Source organism: Perca fluviatilis, chromosome 11 (genome assembly GCF_010015445.1).
Source record: "Perca fluviatilis chromosome 11, GENO_Pfluv_1.0, whole genome shotgun sequence".
Classification (NCBI taxonomy): Eukaryota; Metazoa; Chordata; class Actinopteri; order Perciformes; family Percidae; genus Perca; species Perca fluviatilis.
Genome location: NC_053122.1, coordinates 2,649,200 through 2,664,616, shown reverse-complemented (window position 1 = coordinate 2,664,616; position 15,417 = coordinate 2,649,200). Strand labels below are relative to the sequence as shown.

At 42.9% G+C, this 15,417-nt stretch overlaps 1 protein-coding gene across 3 annotated transcripts in view; it reads left to right on the top strand.

Moving 5' to 3' along the window:
- Positions 1-1,851: 1,851 nt before the first annotated feature.
- The window catches only part of smg7 (SMG7 nonsense mediated mRNA decay factor), a gene marked incomplete at its 3' end in the record, with an annotated part of 36,928 nt that continues 23,362 nt past the window's right edge, over positions 1,852-15,417 (top strand). For all 3 annotated transcript variants that reach the window (XM_039816622.1, XM_039816623.1, XM_039816621.1), the window contains 11 exon segments: positions 1,852-1,994; positions 3,601-3,632; positions 4,972-5,089; positions 6,150-6,282; positions 7,352-7,523; positions 8,418-8,489; positions 8,654-8,804; positions 10,693-10,828; positions 11,029-11,191; positions 12,023-12,182; positions 14,595-14,665. In XM_039816622.1, the coding sequence (XP_039672556.1) occupies positions 1,969-1,994; positions 3,601-3,632; positions 4,972-5,089; positions 6,150-6,282; positions 7,352-7,523; positions 8,418-8,489; positions 8,654-8,804; positions 10,693-10,828; positions 11,029-11,191; positions 12,023-12,182; positions 14,595-14,665 (1,234 nt within the window).

The window sequence follows — 15,417 nt, the reverse complement described above, 5'->3', positions numbered from 1 at the left end:
GGGAGCTTATTCCCTGGAGTCCTTATGTTTTTTTTCACCCAGCAGTCGCTGTGGTCCTGCTCCGCGCCCTGCTACACCCTGCTACGTCCTGCTATGCCCTGCTACACCCTGCTACATCCTGCTATGCCCTGCTACGTCCTGCTATGCCCTAATACACCCTGCTACGTCCTGCTACGTCCTGCTATGCCCTGCTACGTCCTGCTATGCCTAATACACCCTGCTACGTCCTGCTACGTCCTGCTATGCCCTGCTACGTCCTGCTACATCCTGCTATGCCCTGCTACGTCCTGCTATGCCCTAATACACCCTGCTACGTCCTGCTATGCCCTGCTACGTCCTGCTATGCCCTAATACACCCTGCTATGTCCTGCTACACCCTGCTATGTCCTGCTATGCCCTGCTACACCCTGCTACGTCCTGCGATGCCCTGCTACATCCTGCTATGCCCTGCTACGTCCTGCTATGTCCTGCAGTGCCCTGCTACGTCCTGCAGTGCCCTGCTATAACCTGTAATGCCCTGCAGTGCCCTGCTACGCCATGAACAACTACTATTTCTAGTCACTGATCCATTATCTTTATTGTGACTGTTATTGTTACTGTTGATTACACCCCCAACCGGCACCGTCAGACACCTCCTACCAAGAGCCTGGGTCTGTCCCGTCAGACACCTCCTACCAAGAGCCTGGGTCTGTCCCAGGTTTCTCCCTAAAAGGAAGTTCTTCCTCGCCACTGTCGCTATGGAAACTTTTCAAAAAATGGGTCAAATTTGACCCGAGGACAACAGGAGGGTTAAAAGTTTCCATATCAGAAATTTGGGTTTCTTTCAACATATAACCATTAGGCTACTCTTCACAGGTAAAATAAATGATCAGTTCACTACTTTTATTGAATTTGGGTGTTTTATTTTATTTTAGAACATTTGAAAAAAATATTTTTACAAAAGAACGTTGAAAGAAAAGTGATAAAAATGTTGGAAAAAGCTTCAAAAACGCGAGAAAAAAAATCAACAAAAACATAAAAAAAAAGAAATCGCTGAAAAAATCAACAAAAAAATCGCTGAAAATAATCGACAAAAAAATCGCTGGAAAAAATCGACAATAACGTCAAATAATGACAAAAAAACTGGAAAAAATCGACAAAATTGTGGAAAAACAACAAGAAAAGGTTGAAAAAATAAATTCTTTTAAAATTTTGACCCAGAAAAAACAGAAAAAGTTGCGTAGTTGACGGGAAGACAACACAAGGGTTAAAAAATGGGTCAAATTTGACCCGAGGACAACAGCAGGGTTAAAAGTTTCCATATCAGAAATTTGGGTTTCTTTCAACATATAACCATTAGGCTACTCTTCACAGGTAAAATAAATGATCAGTTCACTACTTTTATTGAATTTGGGTGTTTTATTTTATTTTAGAACATTTGAAAAAAACATTTTTACAAAAGAACATTGAAAGAAAAGTGATAAAAATGTTGGAAAAAGCTTCAAAAACGCGAGAAAAAAAATCGACAAAAACATAAAAAAAAAGAAATCGCTGAAAAAAATCAACAAAAAAATAAAAAAAATCGCTGAAAATAATCGACAAAAAAATCGCTGGAAAAAATCGACAATAACGTCAAATAATGACAAAAAAATTGGAAAAAATCGACAAAATTGTGGAAAAACAACATAAAAAAGGTTGAAAAAATAAATTCTTTTAAAATTTTGACCCAGAAAAAACAGAAAAAGTTGCGTAGTTGACGGGAAGACAACACAAGGGTTAAAAAATGGGTCAAATTTGACAAGAGGAGAGTTAAAAAGTAAAAAATAGGAGCCACCAAACGAGAGTAACGAGAGTAATTGTAACTCGTTACTCGGTACCTCCCCTCAGTCTCTCGGCCCTGTGTGGGTCAGACAGGAACAAGATGGCGCCGGGAGGAGCGTTAGCTTCTGGACCAGTCGTTGTCTGAGAGACTGGTGCTGATCCGGCAGGATGAACCTCTGCGCGCAGTATTTACGGTAGGCTCGGTTCTGCTGGCTCTTCCGCCGCGTCACGCAGCGGTACGGCCGTTGGTCAGAAACGGACATTTTAAACCCCAACGGCTGAATTGTTTTGTTCCGATGCTAACGCTAATGCTAGCACCCACCCCCTTAGCTAACCGTTGGCGCTAGCTAGCTTCATATATCAACAAACAATCGATACTGCCGCCCACCGCCATTTTATCACATTTAATCAAATATTTATCATGTTTTATTGACGTTCTTGGCGTTGTAGACGGAGTTAATGTTTGTATTCCGCCGCTGGGGGTGAATTTAAAAGCCAAAGAGAGGTGTGTTACTCGGTGTGTTATTGCTAGTTAGCTTTAGCTTGCTAGCGTCTTTCTGCCGTGTGTCAGGTTAGCTTTAGCGAGCCGTTTCTGTAACATAATCAAATGTGATTTGGGTTCATTAACAGCGGCCACTTTCATCTGTCACAGACCATTCGGCTGCGTGTTTTAAGTGGTCTGTGATTTAAATGTGTAGATGGTTGGTCAGCAGCGGGCTGCTAGCTCGGATCCAGGGATTAGTCTGAGCCCGATGTCAGCAGCACATTTGATACGAGCTGTTAAATGTTTTAATGAGGCGGATGGACAAGTGACGTCGTTGTCAGGTCGCCGCCTCTGTTAGCTCGGTTAGTCATCTGTGTACTGTGAAAAAATGTGAAGTGTTTTGCTGATGTTATTGTGTCAAGTGTGTGTGTTTCTCTGACTCTCTCTCTCTGTGTCTCTGACTGTGTGTGTGTTTCTCTGACTCTCTCTCTCTGTGTGTGTGGCTGTCTCTCTCTCTGTGTCTCTGACTGTGTGTGTGTTTCTCTGACTCTCTCTCTCTCTGTGTGTGTCTCTGACTGTGTGTGTCTCTGACTATATGTATGTGTCTCTGACTGTGTGTGTGTCTAACTGTGTGTGTGTGTGTGTGTCTGTGTCTCTAACTATGTGTGTGTGTCTCTCTGACTGTGTGTGTGTGTGTCTCTGTCTCTGACTCTGTGTGTGTCTCTGACTCTGTGTGTCTCTAACTCTGTGTGTCTGTGTGTGTCTCTGACTGTGTGTGTCTCTGACTCTGTGTGTGTGTGTGTGTCTCTGACTCTGACTCTGACTCTGTGTGTGTGTCTCTGACTGTGTGTGTCTCTGACTCTGTGTGTGTGTGTGTGTGTGTGTCTCTGACTCTGACTCTGTGTGTGTGTCTCTGACTCTGTGTGTGTGTGTGTGTGTGTGTGTGTGTGTCTCTGACTCTGACTCTGTGTGTGTGTCTCTGACTGTGTGTGTCTCTGACTCTGTGTGTGTGTGTGTGTGTGTGTGTGTCTCTGTCTCTGACTCTGTGTGTGTCTCTGACTGTGTGTGTCTCTGACTCTGTGTGTGTGTGTGTGTGTGTGTCTCTGACTCTGACTCTGTGTGTGTGTCTCTGACTCTGTGTGTGTCTCGGACTCTGTGTGTGTCTCTAACTCTGTGTGTGTGTGTGTCTCTGACTCTGTGTCTGTCTCTGACTGTGTGTGTGTGTGTGTGTGTGTGTGTGTGTGTGTGTGTGTGTGTGTGTGTGTGTGTGTTGGACCCGTCTAACCTCCTCCTCCTCTCTGTTTACATCCGAGCAGACAGGCAGAGGCCCTGAAGGCGGACATGACAGGTAGGTTTCCTTCATCAACTCAAACATCTTCCTCAGTGACAGCATGACTTTGGTACAAAAACCCAAAATGCATCAGGATCAGTTAGTTTTCATTTATTTTAGAGAGCTTCCAAATTAGGACTGAGTATCGCCAACGATTACCAGAATCGATTCAATTCCGTTTCACATGGTTCCATTTCGATTACATTTCTGATTCAAAATCAATTACCAGGGTTGGGACGATATCGTTTTGTCCCGATTCAATTCTTCCACGATGTCTAATTGCAGCTTGTTAAATGTGAATATTTTCTAGTTTCTTCTCTCCTCTGGGACAGGAAACGGAAGATATTTGAGTTGTGGACAAAATAAGACATTTGAGGACGTTTATCTTGGGCTTTTTGGGAAACACGTCACGGATCCACATTTTCCACCATTTTCTAGCTAGGGATGCACCGAATCCAGGATTAGGCTTCGGATTCTGCTGAATATTGGGGTTTCTGCCGTTGATTATGGGAAGGTGTTTACGTAGGTGGAGCGTTCAACGCAGTAGGCTGTGAGGAAGTGGAACATGGAACTGGTGAGCAGAACAAGTTGTTGTTTGGCAGCACTTTCAGTCAAAAGAAGGCCATTCAAGTCCAGCTACATGTTCAATCTGGTCAATGCTGATTGGTCTGGTGGTGGCGAGGACCCTAAACTATACACAACATGGCCGCTGTTACAACATCTGGTATCAAACATCTGAAAGAATACGAGTTGTGCACCAATATGTTCACGAAGGAATCTCCAGACAGCAGCCAGAATGCAGCAACTTCAGGTACGGCAAAGGAAGGACAGTCCCTGTTTACTTCATTCATGTGTTTACTGGGTTCATGGACTGAGGATGGGAGGAGGAGGCAGCACCATCTCAACCAGGGGGTTCAGGATTCAGCCAAACCCCAAAAATCTGGATTCGGTGCATCCCTACTTCTAACATTTTAGAGACCAAACAACTAATCCATTCACCCAAAAAATAATGGTTGTGGTGATGGCGCAGTGGATATAACCCATACCTTTGGTGTGGCAGACCGGGTTGAAGTCCCACTGTGATACATCAACCAATGTGTCCCTGAGCAAGGCACTTAAACCCTAGTTGCTCCAGAGTTGTGCGACCTCTGACATATATAGTAATGTAAGTCGCTTTGGATAAAAGCGTCAGCTAAGTGACATGTAATGTAAATGTAATGTAATCCACACTCTAATCTCACAATGAAAATAGTTAGTTGCAGCCCTAGTTGATTGTGTATAGTTTAATCCTAGAGCATATTTAAACACAGCTTAAGATGAGTATTGAGTTGTTTGTGTGCCTGTCTGTCTGCGTCAGATTCGAAGCTGGGGGCTGCGGAGGTGTGGACGTCCCGGCAGGCGCTGCAGGATCTGTACCAGAAGATGCTGGTGACCGATCTGGAGTACGCTCTGGACAAGAAGGTGGAGCAAGACCTGTAAGCTGCTCCGCCTCCGTCTCTCACACACACACACACACACACACAAAACACTGAAACACACAGGAACACACACACATAAACACACACACACACACACACACACACACACACACACACACACACACACACACACACACACACAGAAAACACTGAAACACACAGGAACACACACACACACACACAGAAAACACTGAAACACACAGGAACACACAGGAACACACACACATAAACACACACACACAGAAAACACTGAAACACACATACAAAAACACACACACACACACACATATGTCCCTGTCAGAGATGCAACAACTAAGATCTCTTTATAGTATTTATTTATAATACTGCAATAGCAGTTTTTATATATTTAGTGTCATATTTTAATTCTTATTTCATTTTAAACCCTAGCACTCTGTTGCATTTGTGTTTATTTTTATACTATCTCTGTACAGTAGTACTTGTTTTTATTTGGGGGGCAGTATTGATTTCGTTCATATGTCGGTGTTCTCCCTGGGTTTATCCAAAGCTGGTTGGCGTTCAAGGGTCTTTCCTCAAGAAAATGGGATGTTTTCAATTAAATTAAAAAGCTAGACCAGATTTTAAATGCGTAATACTCAAAAAGCGTGAAGACAAAGCTTGCTAAAGAAGTCTAAATACAATCATTAGATCTGAGAAGAGACTTTTATGCTTTTTTCGTAGTTTTCTTGCGCTTTTTTTTCGCGTTTTACATTCATTCAGCTTAGGTGCTGCCAAAAGACTTCTAATGGTAGGAAACCCCTGTCTGTGCACTCTGTATGTACAGTTGAATGACAATAAAAGCTATCATGTGGTCTTGCAAATTGTGACCCTGCCATGTGCCCAGTCTTTACTTATAATGACAGATAACGTTAGTCTTTAACGTTAGATGTGAGATGGTGTCAGACTAGTCTTTTTGAAAGTATTTTCAGAGTCTTCTAGTCTTGTATTGGAGACATAAGGATCCCTTTAACACACACAGACAGGAGTCAGCTGTCTCATGTTGGTGCTGATGGTGTGTTTCTGTTCTGTGCGCCTGCAGGTGGAATCATGCTTTTAAGAACCAGATCACCACGCTGCAGAGCCAGGCCAAGAACCGAGCCAACCCCAACCGCAGCGAGGTCCAGGCCAACCTGTCGCTGTTCCTGGAGGCAGCTAGTGGCTTCTACACACAGGTGAGATTCATTCACACTCATTCAGTCTATAATAGTAGTAATAATAATAATATATGCTGTAGAGCTGTAAAGACACGTGTATTCGATCCGAAACGTTTCGGTACATGATGTTTCTGAAAGTTTTGGCAGTGCATGAGTTGTGTATAGATTGTTGTATGGATCGGGGGTGGTCGTTGTAATTGTGCCTGTTTTTATGTGTCTGTATACCTCTTTATGTTATCGGTTGATTTATTTGTCATATATACCAAACTTCCCCCACAGGTCTCTGCCTGTCTGTCCTGTCTGCTTGCCTGCCTGCCTGTCTGTCTGCCCGCCTGTCTGCCTGCCTGTCTGTCTGTCTGTCTGTCTGTCTCGTCTGTCTGTTTGTCTGTCTCGTCTGTTTGTCTGTCCCGTCTGTCTGTCTGTTTGTCTGTCTCGTCTGTTTGTCTGTCTGTCTGTCTGTCTGTCTGTCTGTCCTGCCTGCCTGCCTGCCTGTCTGTCTGTTTGTCTGTCTCGTCTGTCTGTCTGTCCTGTCTGCCTGTCTGTCTGTCTGTCTGTCTGTCTGTCTGTCTGTCTTTCTGTCCCGTCTGTCTGTCTGCCTGCCTGCCTGCCTGCCTGCCTGCCTGCCTGTCTGTCTGTCCCGTTTGCCTGTCTGTCTGTCTGCCTGCCTGCCTGTCTGTCTGTCTCGTCTGTTTGTCTGTCTTGTCTGTCTGTCTGTCTGTCTCGTCTGTCTATTTGTCTGTCTCGTCTGTCTATTTGTCTGTCTGTCTGTCTGTTTGTCTGTCTCGTCTGTTTGTCTGTCTGTCTGTCTGTCTGTTTGTCTGTCTTGTCTGTCTGTCTGTCTGTCTGTCCTGTCTGCCTGCCTGCCTGCCTGCCTGTCTGTCTGTCTGTCCCGTCTGTCTGTCTGCCTGCCTGCCTGCCTGCCTGCCTGTCTGTCTGTCCCGTTTGCCTGTCTGTCTGTCCCGTCTGTCTGTCTGATCTAAGAGACCTCTAGGCTGAGTGTAATTCCTTCTGATCCCTGATTGGTCCGTTGCAGCCAGCCAGAGTTAGCTGAAAGTCTGAAACGTAGCTCCTGCTCTGTTGTCTCCAGCTGCTGCAGGAGCTGTGCACCGTGTTCAACGTGGACCTGCCGTGCCGCGTCAAGTCGTCTCAGCTCGGCATCATCAGCAATAAGCAGAGCGTCAGCAGCGCCATCGTCACGCCGCAGCCCAGCTCCTGCTCCTACATCTGCCAGCACTGCCTCGTCCACCTGGGAGACATCGGTGAGAGAATCCTTTATTACATCTCGCTGTTTCACAGCCGACAAACCACAGCAAATCAGGTCCGGAGTAGAGGGAGACACGGGAAGCAGTTGTCGCTACATCCCATCCCGAGCCCACGAAAATACTCCCGCTCCCGTTTGGTTCCCTTTGTTGTCTAAAGTTGTCAGACTCTGTAACCGATAACTTACATGTTAAACTAACTTTACTTTGGCTCGGCTACAAGCTCTGTAAGCCGTCTGCAAGACTTGCAATAAACTGTTAGCACCTTACAACTTCAGGAAGCTATTTTGATTATATGTATTCATTTTTTTGACTGTGTTATGTTTAGAGTTTCAGTTTCAGCATATAAATACACTTAATTTTGACTAAAAGATTTACATTTCTACTGTAAAGGCATATGGGTTCCAAATATCCGTTATCGGTATCATTAACTACCAATAATCGGTATCTATATTAGCCCGGATGAAGACATTTCTACACACATGCTGTGAACTTCTGTTAAGTAATCATGCATGATTAATTGTGCATTTCCCAGAACATGACAACACTGTCTTCAGTCACACACACACACACACACACACACACACACACACACACACACACACACACACACACACACACACACACACACACACACACACACACAGAAACACTTACAGTCAGTCACACACACACACCTGGTTACTTTAATACATCTAAATACTGTATATAACCATCACCAGCTAACCCACCAGACTCCATGTAAATAATCAGTACTTTTATCATCGTAAAACACACTTCATACAAAGTGGAACACACACACACACACACACACACACACACACACAAATCTGTTAAAAGACTGAAACTCCTACAGTGTCTGGTCCTCATGTGATCCATGTTTCTGTGTTCCAGCACGTTATCGTAACCAGACCAGCCAGGCAGAGTCGTACTACCGACACGCAGCTCAGCTGGTCCCATCCAACGGTGAGTCGGATGTCTGGAGACACTTTTCTTTACCTCTGTGTTTTAAACTAAGCTAGCACTTCAAGTCTCTGTGCTAAGCTAGGCTAAAGGCTGTCTAAGGCTACATCCACACCGCTTATTTCGAAATGAAAACGATCTCAGTGTGTATGTGGTGTCTCTTGCAGGTCAGCCTTACAACCAGCTGGCCATCCTGGCCTCGTCTAAAGGAGACCACCTCACCACCATCTTCTACTACTGCCGCAGCATCGCTGTCAAGTTCCCCTTCCCAGCAGCCTCCACCAACCTGCAGAAGGCCCTGTCCAAGGCTCTGGAGAGGTAACACGCAGACTCTTTCTTTAAAGGGTAACTTCTGTATCTTTCAGCCTGGACCCTATTTTCCAACATTTTTGTGTCTCCGTGACATATGGGAACAACAATCTTTGAAATTAGTCAAGTTTTGAGCAAGAAACAAGCTGCAAGGTAACGTTAATAGAAGGATGTTCAGCATTAGTTAGTGTCCACTAAAAGTTCTGTTGTTGCCGCTGACAGACTCAGATTATTATTCTAAGTGTCTGACAACATTATGGGATGGATCCCTACAGAGATAGACCTTTTAGTTAAAGAGTAAGATCCTTTTAGTTTAACATGAAATAAATAAAGTAAATAATCAGGACATTCAAAGTGGACAGAAACTAAATAAAACTACCAAAAGTCGTCTTGGTTCATCTTTCCACTGTTCCAACAATCACCACTCTGGTTTGGTTAAAATAAATCCTTAATTCACCCATTAACATGTGGAGATATGCTGGCTCTATACACGCTAAAAGTCCTGATTATTTACATGGAGTCTGGTGGAGATATGCTGGCTCTATACACACTAAAAGTCCTGATTATTTACATGGAGTCTGGTGGAGATATGCTGGCTCTATACACACTAAAAGTCCTGATTATTTACATGGAGTCTGGTGGAGATATGCTGGCTCTATACACACTAAAAGTCCTGATTATTTACATGGAGTCTGGTGGAGATATGCTGGCTCTATACACGCTAAAAGTCCTGATTATTTACATGGAGTCTGGTGGAGATATGCTGGCTCTATACAGCCTAAAAGTCCTGATTATTTACATGGAGTCTGGTGAAGATATGCTGGCTCTATACACGCTAAAAGTCCTGATTATTTACATGGAGTCTGGTGGAGATATGCTGGCTCTATACACGCTAAAAGTCCTGATTATTTACATGGAGTCTGGTGGAGATATGCTGGCTCTATACACGCTTAAAAGTCCTGATTATTTACATGGAGTCTGGTGGAGATATGCTGGCTCTATACACGCTTAAAAGTCCTGATTATTTACATGGAGTCTGGTGGAGATATGCTGGCTCTATACACGCTAAAAGTCCTGATTATTTACATGGAGTCTGGTGGAGATATGCTGGCTCTATACACGCTAAAAGTCCTGATTATTTACATGGAGTCTGGTGGAGATATGCTGGCTCTATACATGCTAAAAGTCCTGATTATTTACATGGAGTCTGGTGGAGATATGCTGGCTCTATACACGCTAAAAGTCCTGATTATTTACATGGAGTCTGGTGGAGATATGCTGGCTCTATACATGCTAAAAGTCCTGATTATTTACATGGAGTCTGGTGGAGATATGCTGGCTCTATACATGCTAAAAGTCCTGATTATTTACATGGAGTCTGGTGGAGATATGCTGGCTCTATACATGCTAAAAGTCCTGATTATTTACATGGAGTCTGGTGGAAATATGCTGGCTCTATACATGCTAAAAGTCCTGATTATTTACATGGAGTCTGGTGGAGATATGCTGGCTCTATACACGCTAAAAGTCCTGATTATTTACATGGAGTCTGGTGGAGATATGCTGGCTCTATACACGCTAAAAGTCCTGATTATTTACATGGAGTCTGGTGGAGATATGCTGGCTCTATACATGCTAAAAGTCCTGATTATTTACATGGAGTCTGGTGGAGATATGCTGGCTCTATACTTGTACCCATCAGTCACTTAGACACAAATACATGAGAAAATTGGGTCCAGGTTGGGGAAAAAAAACAATGAAATTACCCTTAAAAATCCAGTTTAAATCAGAGAAAACGGATTTGAGTTCAACTTTGTTCCCTCTGAGATGAAATGAAGGATTTTTTTTAGCCCTGTGATGTTGTAAAATCCTTCGTCATCCCTGTGTGTTTCTGCAGCCGCGATGAGGTGAAAAGCAAGTGGAGCGTGTCAGATTTCATCAGGGCCTTCATCAAGTTTCACGGTCACGTCTACCTGAGCAAGAGTCAGGACAAACTGGACGCTCTGAGGGAGAAACTGGAGGAGCAGTTTCAGGTTAAACACAAAGACCATCTACTGGCTTTCATTTCCTCAATTCTGCCTCCTGGTGTTTTCCAGCATGCAGTGTGATATGAAACTAAAGAGATTGTTTGGTGTGGGTGTCGGTGTGTCTCTGTGGGTGTGGGTGTCGGGGTGTGTGTGTGTGTGTCTGTGTGTGTCTGTGTGTCTGTGTGTATGTGTGTATGTGCGTGCAGAGGCTGATCCTACAGAAAGCCTTCAGCTCCCAGCAGCTGGTCCACATCACGGTCATCAACCTGTTTGAGCTGCACCACCTCCGAGACCTGACGGCTGACAGTGGCGAGCAGAGCTACAGCAGCGAGCAGCAGATCAGCTGGTTCCAGCTGCTCGGACTCTTCAGTAAGACACACACACACACCAGTGTTGTAATGTAAAAAAGTACAAATACATAGTTACTGTACTTAAGTAGAATTGTCACGTTGTTTTATAGAATTGAAAACTTTCACTTTTACTCCACTACATTTCCCCTCAGCGTCTTCGTTACTCGTTACAAGAAATGTTTTCGTACGTTGAAGTGAACAAAAACTTAAAATTCTGTTTCGGTTTGTCTCTTTGTTGATGTCAGACTTTGAATTTGATCTTTAAGAAGGTGTGGAGACCCCGAAAATTACGCTTTACTATAAGGAAGCCACAATAAAGTTCATTATCAAAGTTTTTCATTACTTTTACTTCTAATAATTAAGTACATTTAATATTAAAAAATTACTTTTGAAACTCAAGTACAGTATACATATCACATTCTTTAAGACTTTTACTCCATTAATATTCTAAAAGGTGACTTTAACTTCTACCAAAGTAATTTCCTAGTAAGATACTTCAAGTATTGCTTTCAAGGACTTTATACAAGACTGCTGCCTGATAGGTTGGATATTTCATAGCATACAGGTTTCAAATATATTTCATATCTTGTATGTAGGGTACTACACGTTCTTAGGAGTGTGCACACATGTTCATCTTCCTTTCTAGGAGAGAAACCTTGGCATATACATATGGTGCATGTCAACTGTTCTCCCTTTCATGAAAGTTTATTTGTTGTGTGAATAAAGCTGCATTAATCTGAACTCATCAGCATTTGTTCAAGTCTCCATCTCATTTCCAGATATTTTCCCCATATATCACTGCCGACTTGTGGTTGGTTGTTGACTGTGTTTGACTTCCTGTCCCCTCCAGTGTCCTTCCTGGGAGTGATGTGCAGCCGCGCTCTATTCAACAAGAGCCGCGGCGAGGAGATCATGGGCGAGTGTCCTCTGCCGGCCATCAAAGTCTCTCTGGACTGGCTCAAACTGAGACCCAGCGTCTTCCACGAGGCCGCCGTCCACCAGCGGCAGCAGTAAGTCCTCTGTCTCCCAGGGCTGCACCATATGAGGAGAACATCTAATTCTGATTATTAGGACTGATATTGCGGTTGGAGTGTGTTTACAATCCATTTTATTGATCCGTGCAATATCATATTAAGGTTTTTTACCAATAAATGTCCAGCCTAGCTCACCAAAAATATGGGAAAATAGAGTCCAGGTTGAAAAATATGCACGTTACCCTTTAACCCTCCTGTTGTCCTCGGTCAAATTTGAAAACAAACAAAAACTTTCTATATCAGAACTATGACAAAAGAACAAGAAAAAAGTGACAAATGTTGGAAAAAGTGACAAAAAAACCCCCATCAAAAACATCGCCAAAGGTGACAAAAACATTGGAAAGAAGTGGGAAAAAAACAAAGGAAAAGCGACAAAAAACTTGAATAAAATCGACAAAAAACTTTTAGAAAAGTGTAGAAAAAGAACAACAAAATGTTGACATTTCGACCCAGAAAAACACAAAGTTGCAGGTCGATGGGACAACAACACAAAGGTTAAATTAGGGCTGAACAACATCAGGATAATATCTAATTGTGATTATTTTGACTGATGCTGCGATTGTGATATGATTCACGATATTGGAGGGAATGATAATTTTTGTCTCATTCTTATTTTATATTTGAGAAATATTATTTTTTAAAGAAAATCCCGCACACTGCCAATTACGCAAGCAATAATATATTAAGAAAAATACAACGTTTCGGTCTCAGACCTTCATCAGGTAATATTAAAACATTTCAAATGATCATAGTGTGATTTCTGCGAGGATCTGTACCAAACAAAGATGTTTTCTTTAGTCTGTAGGATACACCTAGGGTTGGGTACCTTTCGCATCTGAACCATAGACAGTATATAAACTGGACCACCAGACCCTGTGTCTCTGTACGAGACCAGTGAAGGATATCAGAAGTCTCTTTCCCGGTGCTGGCTGAGCGTTACTGAGCAGCCTCCAACTGAGCCTGAAGACGTAGATGTGACGTGAGCAACCTGTCTGAAAGTGTGAAGTCTTCTGGTAGCTGTGCCGAGAGAAATCTCAATCATTCCCAATCTTACAGAGACGGAGACGCAAATTACTGATCACTAACATGCTAGTTAACATTAGTCATTAAACCTAAACAGATAATGGAAGTCCAAACTGCCTGTGAGCTTCTCCTGTACTATACGGTAATTCCTCTACTGTGTGACAGTAAGTCTCGTGGTTATGACACAATCGTTAGCCTATTGTTATAAAAGCGTCTGCTACGGAGCCATAACGTGAGCTACAAGGTAATGGAGCCTTTTATACATTGTCGTGTTTCTTTAGAAATAAACAACGGACAAATAGAGTCTTTAAACTCTTCAGATGTGAAGTTATTCTCTGTGAAAGTGGCGTCAGAATGAATGGGAGTCAATGGGATGCTAACGGGAGGTGATGGCTTGTTAGCATCAGAATGGCGCCATAGGAGCTACGGGATGTTGACAGACGCTTACCCCCTTGATCTGAACCAATATCCCTACCGATACCGGTACCTGAAATTCGGTCCCGGTACCCAACGGCACTTTTTTCCCGGTACTTTCTCTTTTGTAATTACAAAAAAAAAAATATTTCAGTTGTAAAAATAATTCAAAACCTATTTACTTAAAACATTATGTTATTTATTTAGAATATTTTACACTTGCAGAAATTAAACAAAAATAAAAATAAAACCCCTCCCTCTCTCCTCCCAAACAAATTAATTTCTTACTCACTGTATCTTCTTTATTCTCTATTTTTATATTTTAGCCTGTTTTATTTTCATCTTGACCGTTTTTAACTGCTCTTTCATTTTTCATCTAATCTCTGTCAACATGCAGAGAGGACCGATTACATTACATGTCATTTAGCTGACGCGTTTATCCAAAGCGACTTACAATTGCTACATATATCAGAGGTTGCACGCCTCTGGAGCAACTAGGGGTTAAGTGCCTTGCTCAGGGACACATTGGTTGATGTATCGCAGTGGGAATCGAACCCTGGGTCTCCCTCACCAAAGGCATGTGTCACATCCACTGCGCCATCACCTCCCTAAGATAAGCTTGCCCTTACTCGCTCTCAGGTACCGAAATTTGGTACCGTTTGATTTAAAGTGAATCTGCCTCGGTAGTACCGATGTAATTCGGTCGGTACCTAAAAAACGTACAGAGTTCGGTACCCAACCCTAACCACAATACTTACTTTAGAAGAGTTTGACACATAATTTGCCTGTAACAAATACTGCGTCCAACCTGCGATTTGGATATTGCACTTTGTCCATATTGAGTTCGATAAATTGCCATTACTCGTGCAGCCCTACTGTCTTCCTGTTTAAATGTCGGGCTGTTTGGTTACTTCCTGAACAGGAAGTGTAACTCCTCTTCCTGTCTCTCAGTGTCTGGCCCTGGCTCGTCTCCATCCTCAACAGCTTCCAGCCCAAAGAGGACGAGGTGTCCTGTTCCTCAGGTAGGAATTCTTTATTTAGATCGGTGATCGATAGTTCGGATCCCAGTCCTCTTCGGGTTACAGTCAGGTTTTACAACAACAAGTACAGGAACAAGTTCAGTCTGTTGTTTTATTTTGGATTTAGCCGTCCCTTCAGAATAAAAGCTGCTGTTCCTGTGAAGGCAGGGCTGCAGTTACTGGGGATGTTCATGGTGGATTAATGTGTAGGTTATTCTCTGGATGAATGGATGAGTTGTTTAAAATGAAGTGAAACTTGAGAGATGTCAGCTTGTTAAATGTGAATATTTTTCTAGTGTCTTCTCTCCTCTGTGACAGTAAACTAAATATCTTTTGAGTTGTGGAAAAAAACAAGACATTTTCTGACATTTTAGAGACCAAATAAAACTAATCCATTCATCCAGGAAAATAATCCACAGGTCAATTCCCCCTTTGAAAATAATCATTAGTTGCCTGTCATCATGGTTTAGTTGTCTCCAGTTAAAAAAAAGTTTGAATTTGAAATTGTTTTAAAGACGTAGACACACACACACACACACACACACACACACACACACACACACACACACACACACACACACACACACACACACTTCTATCTTATCCCTTATCCTAAAACCAAGTATTGAGCCCTTTAAAGTTGTGGGGTCCTGCATTTTGGCCCCACAAGGTGTCGGGACCCCAGAAGCATACTGGACTCCCGGTTTTTGGACCCCACAATTATAGTTAAACAAAAAACACACACACACACACAC